The sequence below is a fragment of the Alligator mississippiensis genome, chromosome 5, assembly GCF_030867095.1.
Source record: "Alligator mississippiensis isolate rAllMis1 chromosome 5, rAllMis1, whole genome shotgun sequence".
NCBI lineage: Eukaryota > Metazoa > Chordata > Crocodylia > Alligatoridae > Alligator > Alligator mississippiensis.
Window position 1 is genome coordinate 22,203,711 of NC_081828.1, and position 18,154 is coordinate 22,221,864.

The following is an 18,154-nucleotide window of genomic DNA, read 5'->3' on the forward strand; positions in this document are numbered from 1 at the left end:
GGCCGGGCCGGGAGCTCAGATGCTCCGTCTTGTGTCCTAATGAGCGGCTTTATCACGGGGGCCCGTCGGGGGGAGAAACTGGGAGCCGCGGGAGCGGGGCTCGGGCTCCTGCTGTCCCCACGGCTTGTCCCGGCCGCCCTCTTTGTTCAGGCAGCCGGAGCCGTAACCTGAGTCCGTGTTTAGACGGGGGGGGCGCGGGGAGGGCGCTTGTTGTTTCAAGCGAGCTGTGTTTTTTCCAGGGCCGGAGCGGGAGAGGGCTGGCGGCGGCCCGCGCCCAGAGGCGGGCCCTGCGCGGGAGGTGAGGCCGGGCCGCCCGCGAGAGGCTGCAGGGTTTGTTGGGTTTTTTTTTTTCTGCGCGAGGTTCCTCCCCCTTGAAACAAAACTTTTTTTTCCGAAGGGGCTGACACCAGTGGAGCCGGGACCGGAGCTCCCTGCGCAGCGCAGCTCAGCGCCGCGCCCGCGGGTCGCGCCACGTGCAGGCCCCGGGAGTCTCGGCGAGGGGCTTTTTTTTCCCACCCCCACCCCCTTTTTTTTTTAACCTTTAAAAAAGAGGGAGCGGGGCGGCGGGGCGTCGCGTGCCGGGAGCGCTGCGCTGCGCCTTGCGGAGTTGGTATGTGACAGAGGCCGGGCAGTGCCATGTATTGGAAGAGCGACCAGATGTTCGTGTGTAAACTGGAGGACAAGGACATCCCAGCGCTTGGCATTTCCGCCGAGAAGGTGAGCGGATGCGGTGCGACCGGGGCCGCCGCCGCCTGCTCGCGGGGTCCGGGCTGCTGTGACCGCGCGGGAGGGAAGGGAGGGGACCGGCACCAGGCCCCGCCTCGGCACCGCGGTCCGGGGCTGCCGCCCGAGGCGAGGCGAGGCGAGGCGAGGAGCCGGGGGCGGGGGCAGACGCGCCCGCCGCCCGCGCGGGGCCTTTCCACCCGATTGGATTCGCCACCGGGGCGCAACGAGGCGCAGCTGTCGGAGCCCCGTGACCGGCCGCGGCCCGGCCTCGGCCTTTAAGGGGCCGCGTCCACCTGCGAGCCCGCGCGCGCCGCCCCGTCTGCTCCCGCTCCGGCTCCGGCTCCCGCTTCGGGCTGGCGGCGGGGTCGGGGCGCGCTCAGCTCTCCCCTCCCCTTCCCCCGCAGTTCCCGGGGCTCATGGCCGAGGAGGGCGGGCGAGCGGCGGCGCTGGCGGGGGGCAGGAGGCGGAGAAGCGCCGGGGAAGGGGGCCTGGTAAGTGCGGGGCGCGGAGCGCGGGGGGCGCGGGGCGGGGCTGCGGCGGGCGCTAACAGCCGCTTCGCCGTCCCCAGGTGAGCCCGGAGGCGGCCGGGGACGAGGACTCGTGCTCTTCCTCCGCGCCGCTGTCCCCCTCCTCCTCGCCCCGGTCCATGGCCTCGGGCCCCGGCTGCCCCCCCAGCAAGTGCGTGTGCAGCAGCTGCGGCCTGGAGATCGTGGACAAGTACCTGCTCAAGGTGAGTGCTCCCTGCGCCGCGGCAGCCCTCGCCCCGCTCCCGCTCCCGGGCCTCCTCCCGGCCGCTCGCATCTCTCCCGCTTGCCGCGAGGCCCGACGTCGCAGCCGCCGCGCTGGAGACCTCGGAGCCGGTCCCCTCCGCTTCAGCCCCGCGCCGCCCGGCAGCGTCTCGCCCAAGTGATCGCACCTGCGGGGAAGCCGCGGCCGGAACTTCACCCCGGGGCGGCGTCGGACAGCCGCTGCCTCCCAGCCGCCAGCCCGGGGATGCCTGCGTGGGGCCTGCCAAGCAAGCTCGGCTCGCTGCCTCCGCCGCTGCGCTGGCACCGCTGGGTCGCCGACTTCTGGAACTGCCCGGATGGAGAGAGCCGGGATCTCTAGGAGCACTTTATTTCCCTAACGAAAGTACCGTGGAAAATTGATCGTTCACCTTAATTTCAGCGTGACTAATCGGTGCAGCGCAGAATAATCGCTTCACAAGACACCGTATTTATGCACAGAGTAATTTGCAGGTTTTGCTTACACCACATCTACTAGGACACTTATATTACAGTGTTGTTCCTTCTTCGAACAGCTGGGTTATGGGGAATAATATACCCTTCTGCACTGTTCAGCAGCTCCTCTGCTAAGAGCACCTCATAGCTTATGAGTAATATGTGATAACATGGTCCAAGGTACACACTGAAGCTGAACCAGTTTAAAGTTGACTTCTTCATGAAACAGTCTGAATGCCTTGGTGTTTTAATTAATGTTCACGTAATAATAAAATATTATGCGATAATATATAAAATATTATCCTCTTTTGGTAGAGGATCAGCTATCTCTACTGAGGTACACTGGCATTGCTCACCATAGTGTGTTTTCAAAATGTTAGCTGAAATATTTTGAGTAGTGCTTTAAAATGTAAGAGCATAAATTCAAAGCAGGCTTAATGCATTAAAATATGTTGGCTAGTTGCGATTGAAAATGGCTTTATGAGGAAGCTTTATAGACAGGTAAGTTCTGTGCACTGTGCCTGCATTATGAATTAATTCTGTCAGATGAAATTTGCTTCATTCTTGATGCTTGTTCCTTGGAATTGTTCCCCATCCACTCCGGGGGAAAAATGGGCAGCCCTGGTATTCCGTTTCACTGTTGTCTTTCCTGGTCCTGCATGTGCTTCGTTTCAGATGAGTGTGTATTTTTGCTCACAATGGTTCTATTAACATATAAAATTCAGCATAAATATTAGCAAGATCAGGGCTTTTGGCAGAAAGCTGAATTATTAATATTACCTTGAGAGAGTCCTAAAGAGTCTCAAGATTTCAAAAAATATGGCCTTAGAAACATTTTGGGTTAAAAAATAAGATTGTAAACTCTCAAGGAACAGGCAGTTTCTGCTTCCTGTTCTGTGAGCTACTGATTACTTTAGTACTTAACAGGTTGCGGCTAATAAACATTTTTAGCATAATGTGTCATTCTAAAGGCAAAATATGTCTTCTGAAGTGTTTTTTTTTACTACAGCAATAAGTCATTTTTGTTGGGGGAGTATGTGAATTGACAGTACTCCTCTGTCATTGCATAGCTCCTTTTCCATCTCCAGCCTTTTAAAAAAAAGTCTTGATCTCTGAAAACCAGGGTATCTTTTAAAATAAATTCAAGGTTTCTTTCCTTTTGCCTTCTGGCTTAGAGCATTTAGAGTCTGCTTGGACCAAATTTTCCAGTTTTTCTCTGCAAGCATGAGGCAGGAATCTTACTTTTCACTAAAAATGAAAGTCATTTGACTCCATAAGACGTCTGTCATGTGTGAACCATTACATATACTAGGACTCATGATAAATTGTGCAAGTCTTCAACATTGATAACTTTTCTCCTGCTCTTTAATTCAAAAAGTATTGTGAATGAAGGTACAGGAATGGGTGGCATATAGGCCACACAATTTAATTATGAGTTTTAAATTAAGGGGAGGGAAAGTAAATGGAAAATTAACTTTGCTGCATTTCTTTGCAATAGAAAGGTGGAGTGCCTCCTAATAGATCATAGTAGAACTGGGAGTTAGACTCAGTAAACCTGGATTCTGATCCTACAGACTCCTTTATGACATGCTGGGCAAGTCATTTAATGCTCCTAGCCCTTGGTTTCCTATAGCTGAAAAATAAGGATAATGCTTTTTGCAGTAAAGGCTAGATGGTTTTAATTGGTTATAATCTACTCAAATTTATTTCCTCCCTACCTACAGTGATTGCTGGCATCATTTCCAGTGTTTACTAAATGATTAAGTAGGACAACACCATATAGAGGACTGTAAATAGAATGGTAAATTTTTTCATAATGGTAGGTTAAGAATAATAAAATCTCAACAGTGATCTATGTAGGGACTGTTGCCAGCGTTTTAAGCATAACATTGATTACATTTGTTCTGAGGAATTTCATGCGATATGGGGTTTAGCAATGGTGGCTTGTTCTCAATGTTGCTAACACTGGTAAAGCAAAAACAGCATTAGCAAAGGTGGAAAGTAATTAGCAAATGTTAGAGCAGACTGCTTTTGAGACTTGGGACAAAAGCATCTTGGTTGAACCCTCTCTCTAATGGTTTGCTCACTTTCACTGTTGCTTGAGAGGTTCAGTTGCTGACAACTATTAACAGGATAGTTTCCTACCATGGAAGCTTTTCTGAGATGTGGATTAATATTAAATTGGGATGTATTAGTAAACCTGTAGGTTCAGACTGTCATTTAAAAAAGCATCGAAAGCAGCTACTATAATAACAGTATATTTAAGAATACCAGACTGTATACAACTGTTGACTTTTGTATATTAGGCTGCAGTATTTTTCCTTGAAACCAGCCTTCGTATGGACACATAATTAATCTCTGATGCAACTAACAAATATGTGGCTGTTCTGGCAGCATTTTACATTTTTCCCCCCCCCCCGCTTTTTTTCTTTCCCCTTAAAGGGTATATTACTTGCTTCTCAAAATTCTGCTATTTCATTGAATAAGTGGGCAGGCATTAATAATCTTATTGTTTGGCATACAGCAGATTAGAACTTGATTCCAAACAAAAAAAAAAAATCAAAACTAGCTTGTTGTTTAGTTGGCATTTTTGTTTCTTTTGCTAAAACATGGGATTAAGCTTTGTTTTTAGTTGGAGTTGTTAATATTCAAATGTTGACTCGAGCATATAAACTCATCTAAGGCACTGCATTTGCAAGCAAAGGATGGGAAATATGCACTGCCCTTTATCAAATAATAGTAATTGAACATAGTAACAAAGTATGCAGTTTGTTGTGAAAATACTACAGACAGTCTTTCAAAATTGACAGGATACTGCTACTTTTCTGCACAAAGGTAAATGTGTGGATCTTGTATCGGAAACTACTGAAGGTGACTGAAATGTTGCGGGGGGGCTTTAAATCACAAACTACTTTGAAAAACAGTGTTTTATAAGAGTTGAAGACTCATTTGGTACAGTTAGGGTGCAATGCATGGCTTGTTTTATTTGCCAAAGAGATCTTTGCCCTTATAGCACTTAAATCTCAAAACAACTTGCAAATCAGTTAAGTTTCCCAATTTTTGGTAGGCATGTACTATTATGGGTGTGGTGGTGCTGGTTTTTGCAGACAGGGTAATAGAAAAAAGTTAAGTGATTATGCAAGGTTATCTGAAAGTAGCTTTTGCTCTGCTACTCTACTGGTGTGAGAGCAGAATTAGACAAAAAAGACTGAAGAGGGTTCTGTTGTTTTCCATTACCATATCTTAATTGCAAATAATAGAAGTCTTTGGTACAATCACTTAACTTGATGTGTTTAATTCTGCATGTTGTTCTATAAAACATGAGGATGTGTGTTGTATTAAAGAAATGTAGGGGGGGGGGGGTTGTAACCATTATATGGTACATGCAGTCTGTATTGTATGTATGGGAAAACTTGGGTTTTGGAACTCAAAAATAGTTCTAGGTATGTACTACCATATTTGTATTTTTTTTTTTTTATTCCAGGTAAATGATCTGTGCTGGCATGTACGCTGTCTCTCGTGCAGTGTTTGCAGAACTTCTCTAGGAAGGCATACCAGCTGCTATATCAAAGATAAAGACATCTTCTGCAAACTTGATTATTTCAGGTATATCGCTCACAAGTTTAAAAAATGACTAGCCAATGTGACACTTTCTATTAGGCTGTAAGTAAAAGTTGCACTAGCTGGTCCTTCATCTTCTAGACTTATTTTCAGTAACTCCCAAATAACTGAACCATAATTTGCTTGAAAAGAAATTGGGGAAACACCAGATAATTCATTTAAATATAATTACACAACTTTTGATTTGGTTGGGGGGAGGGATATTTGCACAATGCATCGGGATTGCAGAATGTTACTGAATGGATCTCTCAGTTATGAGACCCAAGAGGGAATTAAACTCTCGGCTGGCCTCAGCAATGCAATGCAAGACCGTTATAACAACAGACCTTAAAGTCATCACATGGGAATAGTCTCCTTTAAATAGTTCTAGTTCAAGTCTATAAAGTAGAGCTGCAGAATTCTATTCCAAGCCAGACTGAATGTGACTGCTTATAACACAAGACTTAAGGTATCACCTCAAATTATTACAAAACCTGATCTGCTTCTTAAGTCTCCACAAAACCTGTAAACAGAACATTCCAATAATTATGTATCTGTGTACATACTGTTACTTTTGTAACAGTCAGCACACAATTAGAATAGGATCTTATACGAGAGAGAATCTGTTAACCATTACTGGCATCAAAAAGAGCTGTGGGGCTTCTGAAACTGACAAATAAAAGGTGAAGTTATGCCCCCCCCCATCCAAAATTGATGGGAATCTTGCCAGTGTGAGATGGCACTGTCAGGATTTTGCCCCAAACCCTAAAGTGGTAGGGGAGATTCAACATGGATAGCTAAACTGCCCACGATCAATTATCAGAGTACTAATACCAAAAGAAATTAGATTAAGCTAAGTTTTGCTCTTGGTGGGTGCATGTTTTTAAGTCAAGGGACTGATAGGTATTCAACCTCTTAGAAGAATGAGCTGTTTACTTGGGTACCTTAAGCTGAATTCAAAATCCTAAATTTATGTTCAAGATTTTCCAGAATGTATGCTTGTACATCATGGAAGTATCCTAGTCATTGTGTTGTTCTTGAAACTATAGTCACATTCTCACAGGGAAACATGTTCCTAGCATTACAAACGTACCTGGGTATTTAAATTTCTCTTAAAGATAAGAAGAAAGTACAGCAACTACATGGTTTTTGTTTTTCTTTCTCCTGGTTTATTTCCTGAAGTCTAGTTTCTCTCCCTCTGGAAATTCTCTTCTTTAATCTTTGGTTAGTTGTTAAAGAAATCGTATAGTTAAATACAAGAGTTTGGGCTACCAAGCTACTTTGTCAACATGAAATAATGTTTGAATAATTGCAGGGTCATAGAACACGGGGTCAATAGCGCAAGGAGACAGCTGACAATCCATTAGAAAAAGAGCTTTAGAAAGTGAGGGTTGGGGACTGGATATCTGTGAATTCACTTTAGTAATTGGATGACTAATACCTTCCTGAAGACAGAAGGCAAAATTTAAACTTTTTAAATGAGCAGTGGTCTGTTCTTAAAACCACCAGGTGCAAATTCTTAACTGTTTCTGTAAATGTGACAGTCCTCTGACTATGAATATGATCAGTACACTTTGAATTCAAACTACTTTTCTCCATCAGCTTGCCACTAATTTTCCCAGAGTGACAGTTTAGTCTAAAATGACTTGCTTCTGTGATTTACCCTTTTGTTTACCCCGTTGTAGACGGTATGGAACCCGTTGTTCACGCTGCGGTAGACACATCCATTCTACTGACTGGGTCCGAAGGGCTAAAGGAAATGTGTATCACTTGGCATGCTTTGCCTGCTTCTCCTGCAAAAGACAGCTTTCCACTGGGGAGGAGTTTGCTTTGGTTGAAGAGAAAGTCCTTTGTAGAATACACTACGACTGTATGTTGGACAACCTAAAAAGAGAAGTTGAAAATGGTAATATTCTCTTTTGGTATTAAATATCATTTGCCATTGTTGCTTTATTTCGGCTTCCTTGAGAGCAATTCTTTAGCTTTAAGGCTAGAGCTGTATGTATGCAAACTAAATGTTGCTCACAAGATTTGATTTATTTGCTTGTATTCTTGTACATTCAACTTGCTTTCTATACTTCTGAAGAAAACAAAGCAAATCTTATTCAGATAGATAGGTAAATAATATCAAAGACTAACAAATTTAGAAAACCTATTTCAGAATAGTGTGACTTGCTAACTAATATTAGCTTGAATTATTAACAGACTCTTTTAAAACTTGTCAGGGAATGGGATTAATGTGGAAGGAGCATTATTAACAGAACAAGATGTTAATCATCCAAAACCAGCAAAAAGAGCTCGGACCAGCTTCACAGCAGATCAACTCCAGGTAGAGGCAGCACTGTAACCATTTGAAACCAACTGTTAAAACTAGATGCATATAAACATTGTTGCGTATGCTGTAAATTGCATAAATTATCAAGACAGCATGTTCCTGCAGTATTTTGTTAGCTTTAGCAATTTAATATGGAGTAGTTAGTTAGTCCTCAAGCTTTTTATTTCCCTGGGGGCAGCTGGTATCTGCTGCAAAATGGAAACCAAAATGTTGATCTATTTTGGCTGCTTGATTAAATAAATTTCATCAGACATTTACGTCACTACTGTAATTACATGTAAAGACAGAGAACTTTCAGAACTATGTAATATGAAGAGAGATGCTATGGAAATCTATTACATGTGGCTCCTTAGGACACTAGTTGGTTGGAGTTTTAGATTTCATTAGAACTCCGCAATCAGCCCTTTTAATGACAATCAAGGTTGTGTGTCTTCAGAATTGGGAAGTATTATGTTCATATCAGCATAAACAGGCACCCCCAGGTTGACTCCAATCAAATGACCCTTCCTTATTTTATCCAGGAGGGTGCAGAAGAGGAGCATAATTGTACAATTTTCTGCTAAAGGTTGATTATGTCCTTGGAGAAGGAAAGGCAAAAGTCTTCTTGGTATGCTTATGTGCAACCAAGATTACTGTTCTATTGGTTATATAAATGGCAATAAGGAAAGCTATCAAGTGAATATTCCTTGCCCCTCACCTCCTGTCTTGAATGACCTGACTTTTTTTCTGAACTGTTCAAATCTTGTTTCTATCCATTGAAATTATGTTAGCCACTGTAACTGAGTGTAGCATTGACTTAATTTTCAGAATATTAGCTTGAATATTCAAGCTTCCTGTTTTTAGGAAGTACCTCCTGCAGGGTTGGGTATATATAAATTCATTTTCATAGCATTTAAAGTGTCAGCACCAAGAGGCTCACTACCACTGTTTGCATTTTGTTTCAAGGCATAGCGCTAAAGTATTTTTTCTCATGTCCCTCTTCACCAGCTCAGTCACTGGATATGTTTCTTCCTGCAAGCAAGAACTCATGTGAGGCATTATGCATGTTTTGGGATGTTGAATTGAAACTCTTGTGAGGTCAGGTCTGTTCTAAAGGGAGTTGGCTGGCTGAACCTGCTCTGTTACTCATGGCTTCCTTCCATATCAGGATTGTCTTGTTCTGGATTTCTAGCTTTGGACCAGGTCTCTCTTCTGATATCAAATCACCCAAGCATCACTGTCTTTCCTGAAAATAAACCATTTTCTATCATAAATTATTTTAGAACTTTACAGAGAATCTTGGTTTATCTTTCAGAGACTGAAATGTATGACCAGTTTCAGCTTCACCACCAAACATAGCTTCAGACCATGCATTTAAAGACTCCAAGTCTTATAGGCTAGGCAGAGGGGGGCCTAATTTAATTATTTCTACATTTCATTCTTTCTACATGTCCCCATTTACATAGTGTAACTGTTTTCTTCAGTCTTTCATTCTTGATCAAGACTGGATATTTAAGGCCCTGTACTTTCCCCAAGACAAAATGGTAGTTCTGGTGGTCTCTTAGGAAAGAGATTTTATTCTCCCAGACCTTGATGATACAGGTAGAATAATAAGCACGTGCCCTGGTGAGAGGGTAGCATTCTTGTTAATTAGTGTGTGATACTTGGGTCAACAAGACCATCTTTTTGCAGGATCTAATTCTAAAACTGAATGTCCAGTTCAGTTCCTAGCTAGTACTCAACTGTTACAGTCTAATGTATTCCCCTTGGGCTTGAGGCAGGATGCCCTCAATTTATATAGCTTGGCAGTGTTATAGATAAGCTTTCATTCACATGCGACTAACTTTTGGTTTCTCTGTTGCCTCACCTTGAACTCTGTTTGGTTGGCATGTTCTTATTCCTTAGCAATAAAACGGAACATTCATTAGGTGACTGACCTCTTGGGCAGTAAAAGATGGACAGAGTAATGAAAGAAACTGGGCACTTAATTCATAATGTATCACATGGCTGGCTGTTGGAGAGTGTTCTCAATCGGAGGTCAGAATCTCCATTGCCATTTTAGCCACTGACGGAGAAGGCATAGATGCAGAGTATTTTAGCAATAATCTGGAGGAGACATCAAAGAGGAAGTTGGGATGAAGACTAATGAGACTGGGAGACCCAAGAGTCCTACCTTCTCTGCTGTCTATACTAAAAATGGACAATAGTTTCATCTCCTTGAGTCTCTTGTATTGCAGCAAACCCCAGACCTTATAGACTGACAAGCCCATTGTTCCAAGACAAGGGTTAATTCAAATAATTCACAGGTATTTAATAGGAGACAATGACAGCTAATTTGACTTAATTGCCATTTAAGCCTCCTGTGTAAACAGCTGGGACAGACCTGTTTAGATGCAACTGGTATCCCAGTCTAATTAGCATTGCATCAAACCAGTTGTCTGTTTTTTGTTTTTTTTAGCCCAAGTTGTGGAGAGACTCCAATCCAAAGCAGCTGCTAAACCAGATTGAACCAAGGGAATCAGCATGTACCAATTAGAATTTCTGTTGATTTACCACAGAAGAAAACTTAACTCCTATCCGATCCAACTTTAATTAATGGTATCTTAGTTTTACAGGATGACTGAAAAAAAAATTTTCAGAGCCTGTTAGATTCAGAACTGAATAATTTTTGCTATAGATTCAATCTTGTATCTCTTTGCCTTTCACCTGGGTGGGCAGAAGCTTCTAGGGAACTACAGCTTAAATATGGTATTGCCCTACAAATTGCATATTTATCTAGGGGTTCTTGGACTCTGGAGTTAATGCAACTTTCTTAAATCATCTTCCTTTCCACATGGAACCTTGTGATCTGGGACTCAATTTGGTCTACATTATAGTTGCCCGTCTCTAGCCTTTCCTCTTGATTCATGAAGCTTGTGTGCACCCTCAAAATAATGTGGGCAGAATCTATCCTTTCTAAATTTAACTCCAGCTCATATCTGTCTTTGGGGCATTCACAGCTGCTATCATCATGCTTCATTGTGATCTTTGATTTGAAACCACATTAAAGCAGCGTACAGAGACAAGTTTGGGTAGTTCCATCTGCTTGTTCAGAATAATTTAAGTACCTCTCTGGGAACAGGAGTAATGCATCTCCCAGAAATATGAGAAACTACTACCTGCACATGTTACATACCTTTATATTACTTGCAAACTGACATGGGGAAACTTCTTTAGAGAATGATTTATGGAAGGCTAAGATTTTTCTATTTGGTAACCAAGACATCTGTTCTTTAGTTGTATCCACAAATACATATCTGCTTTGGAATTCAAAGAGGCTTTCAAATTCTCAAAGGGCAGGAAATCAATGAGAACTGAGGTGGCAGTCTCAGCCTAAGCATCCCACCCTGTCATGTCTTGTTTTGGTAATATGGAAATCAGGTCCTCCTTTAATTTTTTATGGACATTTGGCATAAGCTGAATACAAATTTAATGCTCAGGAAATCTGAATAGGTTCATCCAGCTACCAAGTTATTTTTATGTAAAAGCAGCTAATGCACACCTCATAGTGCTCTATATTCAAAGCACTGTACAAACTTTGACTCCACAAGAGCTTTATTTTTTTTCATGTTTCCATCTGCTGGTAGGAGGACTTATACCCACTATATGGGCTGGCATATTGGGACTTGGAGAAACTCGATTAACAAGTAAGAGACTAATTTTTCCCATATGAAAATTATAGCAACAGAATGGGCTTCCAGTTAAGAGAAAGCAGTTGCTGATATAAAACATCAAATATAGTAAACAGGCTAAATCAACTTTGTAAAGGAAATGAAACTTATTGCATTAGCCTATGAAACAGCTGAAGAAAGTGTGGGAGTGACAACAATTCCTGAAAAGTTATGGTAAAACTAAATTTTGAAGAAATTATAGCTCCTAAGGAGGAGCAAATGGAGTGGACAGCCAGTTGCATCCAAAGCTCTGGACCAGAGAAGAGGTCAGGCAGTATTCATGGGTTATACAATGCAGTAAAAGAGGTGGTTCTCTTTAAAGAATGTCCTGAATCTCAAAAGAAAAAAAACCCCAAAGTTCTGTATGAGCATCTTGTAGAAACAAAACCAACAGACTTTTTCCCCTCCCCTGAGAACTGGACAGCTGGAAGAAGAGAAACACCACTAGTTTGGTCTGCTTCCAACTTAGAGTTGTACCATTTTACATCTTAAAAACAGAAGTGGGTTTTCTGGCAGTACCATGCCCTCTAACACATTTACAAACATTTGCATAGGGAGTGAGATTGCAGTAGGGTAGAGGCTCTATTTATTTTCAGCTAGGTGAAGTGGAACCCATGGAAAGGGGAAGACAGAATGAATATCAAGATAGGAGCCCAAAAAAAAAGAAGTCACTACTTGAACAAAAGAATGCCCAAGCTTTTTAATGTACAGGGATTATAAATACAAGAGGAAAGGTATATTGTGCATGACTGGGGTAGTTAGTGCTCTGTGAGATGCTCCAGTTTGGTTCACATTAAAACAAAATTTGCAAACCTGCAAATGATTGAAGGATAGATTGCTTCACTTGGTTCCCCAAAACACAGAAATAGGAGAATCTAAAATTATTGGCACAGAATTTGCAGCAAAAAGCCACAAAATTAAAACTATTACAGGCCTTAAATAAGAAATATTCTTTCAGGCTGTAATAATGCCTTTCATCTGATGGGACCCCAGATAGTGTGGCTGCATATCATTAAGAAGTAGCAGCATTCTACCCCAGAAATGGACTGTGTTTCAGTTGCTGGCAAATAACTCATACACAGCAGCAAACTAGTTTGCAGACTAACACAGCAGCATAGGGAACAAAGTAAAAATTCAAGTTTTTTAGTTCAAGATGCTGAAGGGATTGGTCTGAATTTGATTATAATACAGATTAAATTGATATCTGCATCTACAAAATGGCCATTATTTTATGATAAATAAGTTTCCATAAAAAGTATTGCACTATGGAGTCCTTAACATGTTAATCTTAAGCAGTGGCAGGAACAGTTTATAGCCTGCATGTCATTCAGAGATGGATTAAAGGTAAATGTGGCAAACTCAGGGCCTCAAAATTACATGCATATTTCAGGGCAGCTGGAAAAGGATTAAGTGGGGATCCTCTTTAGAATACAGACAGATTGATTGACTGGTCTCTTTGAACCTGTCAAACTGAAAGTTCATTCCTTGCCCCCTTTGTGTATTAAGTGGTCTGCAGCTATAGACATTTTCTTAATCAACCATATTTGGATTAGTCTGCAATGAATTCTCTTCCATAATCCCTCTCTAGTGAAATCATAACTGAATTTCTTTTCCCTCACTGACTAGTACAAAACAGAATAAAGCTAAGTTTCTGAATGTGGCCACTTAATCAGAGTAAGAGACAATATCAGAAGATAATTTTTCCCCCCTTTTTAATGATGTACTGGGACAGCATGTTTTAACAACTAATTGATATAAGCATTATCCTCTGAAATTGACCAAGAAGCTTTATGAGCACTTCAATTAAAAATCTTATCTTTTCAGGTTATGCAAGCACAGTTTGCTCAGGACAACAATCCAGATGCACAGACCCTACAAAAACTGGCAGAAAGAACAGGCTTGAGCAGGCGTGTGATACAGGTGACTGTACTAAATTGCTTACTTAATTCTAGGTCTGTGACTTCCATAAGAACTTGCCATAACTTAATTTTCTTACTGGATGTAAATTCTTCTTTTGGAAAAAAGATCTATACAGTGGTTTAAGTGCAACTCCAGGTCAAACTTCCTGAGTCAGGGATAGAATTAGAACATTCATATTTGTTAGACCAGGGAGGGAGGATACAACATAAACACCTAAAACTGTTGCCTTTTAAAAATATATCTTTACTGTATGCCCTATGCATCAAAATTTATTTAAAAAAGAAAATCAGGAAATTGCTTCTTTTTTTAAAGCAAGGTTTAATCACATTTATCTACTTTCCAAAATTGTGCACCATATTCACACTGTCAAAATATTAACGTTTTGTGGCTATTTGTTAACTTATCTAGAGAGACCTTAATCCACAAATCTATCCAAAACTCTAGCTCAAACACAGAATCAAAATTTTGGCTGGAAGCCCTTCGCATTCAATATGATTACTGTTATCCTACCCTGACTTTCTCTTATCTTATCCATAGCCTAAAAGTTTGACAGAATATGTCTGTAAATTGAAGCCCCTGGCTAATGGGACCACATTTCAAAGGATGGAGGCCAGTCTGTTACAGATTACAAGAAATAAAACTGGAATCAGAGGATATTTTGACCTTCCTTTCAACAATTTTGGGGCACAGCAGTAGAGCATTTGAGGTATCTTGCTACAGATCCAGAGTTGAGAGAGGGAGAGTCTCACTCTGGACTTCTCACTGAAAGCTGTCCCCAGTCAACCCAGCTGTAAATGGATACCAGAGTCATTCAGGCCGCAAAATCAAAGGTGACAGGATGTGACTCTTACCACTTCAGTCCCTTGTGCACCACTAGTGACAGAATTTGGTATGCCTCAACTATCTAGCTCACCATAGCATGTGTGCTTTGGCCTATTTTTGACTGTTCCATTTAAGAACCTATATACTCTGACGCTAAACTTAAAATTAAAACCAAGGGTTTTATCATATTGGCATATCAAAATAAATGCAGTGAATCAACATGATGCAACTTTTTTCCCCCTTTGCAGGTGTGGTTTCAAAACTGTAGAGCACGTCATAAGAAACATGTTAGTCCTAATCACTCATCTACTGCTCCTGTCACAGCAGTTCAACCATCTAGGCTGTCTCCACCAATGTTAGAAGAAATGGCATACTCTGCATATGTACCCCAAGATGGGACTATGTTAACTGCTCTACATAGTTATATGGATGGTAGGTACAATAACTTACTGTAATTCTTTGTAAATCTGAGAATAAGATGAAGGAGGCTTTATGAGCTACAGCAAGAATAGTTACCAGTTGATGAATAGTAAATACATTTATTCAATTTCTTATTCCCAGTATTCATTGTATGAAACTTCTTAGTACTTTAGCTGCTATCTACACTTCATTTAAGAGGTGAGTGTCTTAGTATCTTTGCTGTAAAGCATAGCTACAAATTTGGTTAAGATGAATGTACTTTCTCCATACTATGGATGCTAGAGATAAGAAATTGTGTATTTAACACTTCACTTTTTGCAGTTCATTGTAGAAATGTAATTCTTACCTTAAAAGTTAGTAACTTTGAGAGAACAGTTTACATTTTTTTTTTTTTAATCTCTCAAAGTCAGGGTTTTTAGATATACTGTTCTGTTGAGACTTGTATACCAAGCACTGAAGGGATTAGTAGAAATTGATAAAAGATCTAGCAATTTCCTGCAGACCAGGGTTCTTCCCTCAGTCATGCTGGAGAGCTGACTTACTGCATAGTTGTTTCATAACCAGATACCCAAAATTTAGTTCTGGTTCATAATACAGACTGGAAATTAGCTGTGTTTTTCAACCACATTGAAGCCCACATTACAGGTCTGAACCATGTTTGTAACTAGGTTAGAGAATAACTGTTGTCCTGGGCACTGGTGCCTCCTGATAGTAGGGGGGGGGTACCAGCAGCTGATCACTGACCAGGAGGGAAGGCAGTCCCCCAGCAGCAGATTGCTGGCAGCACTTCTATTGGCACCCCCACAATCTCAGGGGGGACACTGGCAGTCACCCCCCATTCCCCAGCTGGCAAGGGCCAATCTCAGGGGGGGCACATGCCCCCCATGCATCGCCTATGACTGTTGTAATTGGGTTCCTTGATACAATTGTAGCTGTAGTTGCAGACAGGGTCCCAGTTAACTTTCTTCCAAAACTGCATTATAATGTGCCTGAATGGGTTATAGACGGAGCTGGCACTAATTTATTGTGCTCCAGAATGATGGGTTAGAAATGACTATAACACTGCTTCAGAGTGGCTAAACTCCTTTAACTGTACTAGTGAAAATATTGCAACTTGCTGGTCTGGTCCAAATACTACAGTTGTGTATGGGGTGGTATGAATTTTTTTTGGTTTGTTTTTGTTTGCAAATATTTTTTACTTCCAACAAGGTTGACCAGTAAATCTTTCTATTTTTGTAGCTCATTCACCTACAGCTCTTGGACTCCAGCCCTTGCTACCCCATTCTATGACACAACTGCCAATAAGTCACACCTAATTCCTTTCTTTCAGGGATATAAGCTATTGAGGATGTAATCTCAAGAGTCATTTATTGTGTATTAAAATATCATTGAAAAGATATTAATGTTAATTTTTTAATTTAACATCCAAAGCGTTTTCAAGACCATGCCCAATATGTAAGTATAGTTGGCCTGCAAGACACTTTTATGGATTCTGCATAAATAACTATTATGTTGTTTACAAGACTTATTGAAAACACCTTTTTTGTATTGTCTGGAAGTAGTCCACTCTAGTTATGTGTTTGTTAATTTATTTGTCATCAAAAAGAGCACTTTGCCTAACAGAAAGGACTGACAATTGTGCAAAATGTTTACAACTCTTTGTGAAATTGTAGCTTATCATTTGTTTGTACCTGTAAGTTATTGTTATAAAAAAAGTACTACCTGTATTTGAGTTATATACAGCCTATACTTTAAAGCTTATGTCTGAGTTGGCTAAAATAAATTTCAGTTGCAAATATTTTCAAAATGGAACCGAATAAACTTTCTGCTGTAGCATGCTAAGCAAACACATTCTCGTGTTTTATGGCTGAGCTCTGTTCACATAGTTAACAGTATTAAGCACATCTAAAATATGCATCAATCTGGTTCTCCTGGAACAAGATGATACTGTCCATTAACTTTCAAAATACATTTATTTACAAAAGTATTCTTAAATATTTCAAATATATACCATAAGTGGAAGCTATATTGTATACCTACCTCAGACCCGGACAAAGGTGTGGGCAAACAAAGCGTCTGCCCGGGGCCCGGACAGAAAGGGGGAATGAAAATGGTACTTTTTTTCCCTGTTGTCCAATTTATTATTATTATCTCTTGTGAAGAGGGGACAGATACTAAAAGTTTGCTCAGGGCTACCAGGAGTCTAGGTATGTCATTGACTTACCTTGCAGGAGCACAGGGCAACCCTGTATGTTTGTGTGCACATGCACAGCTCGGGGATGGAATAGTGAGTAAACTAGGGAAGACTGATAATTGTGCTGCCTCCCCAACTTCCATTATTGAATTTAATAACAGAAGTCGGCAAGTAGGAACTTCTATTTAAATAATCAATTTTGATCTTGTTTCTCAGTTGGTGGGTTTCTTTCAATCTCCTTTCTAAAGAGGTTGATTTTTTTTCTTGGTTGGAATAATTGTGGTTTTTTTTTTTTGTTTTTTTTTTTTTTTGCTAAGTATGAGGATGACAAGTATTTCTATACATGTTTAACCAAGTATGAGTGCTTGACACTTCTGATTCTTCACCACCTATATTTGGTGAACAACATTTTTCTTATTACTAGATCAACATTTTACTTTTTCAGCTAACACTAGGTGGAAATTGAAATTCAATTAGAGTGCACAAGCAGCACCTACCAGATTACCATTAAATGGTTCAAAATTAAATGCAAAACATTTGCAGTGTTTTCTTAAACAAGGAACAAAAATTAGTGCCATCACTAGTTTTTAAGCTTTTAGAACTGTCAGATATCATCTTCATACCTACCCATTTGTGTAACAGGAGAAAACAAAGCTCTTCAATTGCTCCCCCCAACTCCTAGTTGGCTTTATACCTTTGAATGTATTTATCTTTGAAGTGTGTTAGTTTTGAATAAAACTGAAATTAAGAAAATATATTCAAAAGAATTATTTTTGTACTTGCAGATAGGAGTATTACTGGCAAAAGTTTTATATCTTCAGTGGTTTTCATTTTTTGGCCAAAAGCTATAGCTAACAGGCTTTTCTTGAGTGGGTTTTTCTGAGTGAAATAAGGAACTTCATGAACTGCAAAACTAGGTTTGAAACAGCCCCTTGTTAGCTTTCAGAAATCAGTATCTTGCTGATGTCATAAAAAAATATATGGCTGGAAGGAACCCCAGGGGATCACCTAATCCACCTCTCTTCTCAAGCCAGGATTATACTTATCCAAACCAACCCATCCCACCTCTGTCTAACCTATGCTTAAAACAACTTTGTCATACAAGTACAAGGCACACTGCTCCCAAACACCAATAAACACTTGAAAAGGAAAGAGATTCAGAAGCTTGCAGTTGATGGGCTCTGGGAAAGAGAAGGGGGAAATCAACTTTTTGCTGCTGTCTTTGTTT

The 18,154-nt window shown here is 40.9% G+C and overlaps 1 protein-coding gene across 5 annotated transcripts; it reads left to right on the forward strand.

The window, feature by feature from the left end:
* Positions 1 to 536: 536 nt before the first annotated feature.
* Positions 537 to 16,583, forward strand: LHX8 (LIM homeobox 8). 5 transcript variants are annotated; one of them, XR_009462351.1, is made up of 9 exons: positions 537 to 717; positions 1,131 to 1,217; positions 1,295 to 1,456; positions 5,431 to 5,552; positions 7,232 to 7,452; positions 7,772 to 7,875; positions 13,395 to 13,490; positions 14,028 to 14,320; positions 14,561 to 14,624. XR_009462351.1 is itself a non-coding variant. In XM_059727950.1 (9 exons), the coding sequence occupies exons 1-8, from the start codon at positions 637 to 639 to the stop codon at positions 14,184 to 14,186; spliced, it is 1,032 nt and encodes a 343-aa protein (XP_059583933.1). In that variant the 5' UTR covers positions 537 to 636; the 3' UTR covers positions 14,187 to 14,196; positions 14,561 to 14,625. The 5 variants fall into 5 exon arrangements, 4 of the variants coding, with proteins under 4 accessions (XP_059583933.1, XP_059583932.1, XP_019344707.1 ...); XM_059727950.1 differs by having other exon boundaries at positions 14,028 to 14,196; positions 14,561 to 14,625; XM_019489162.2 differs by lacking the exon at positions 14,028 to 14,320 and adding an exon at positions 15,972 to 16,583 and having other exon boundaries at positions 543 to 717; positions 14,561 to 14,744.
* Positions 16,584 to 18,154: the final 1,571 nt, after the last annotated feature.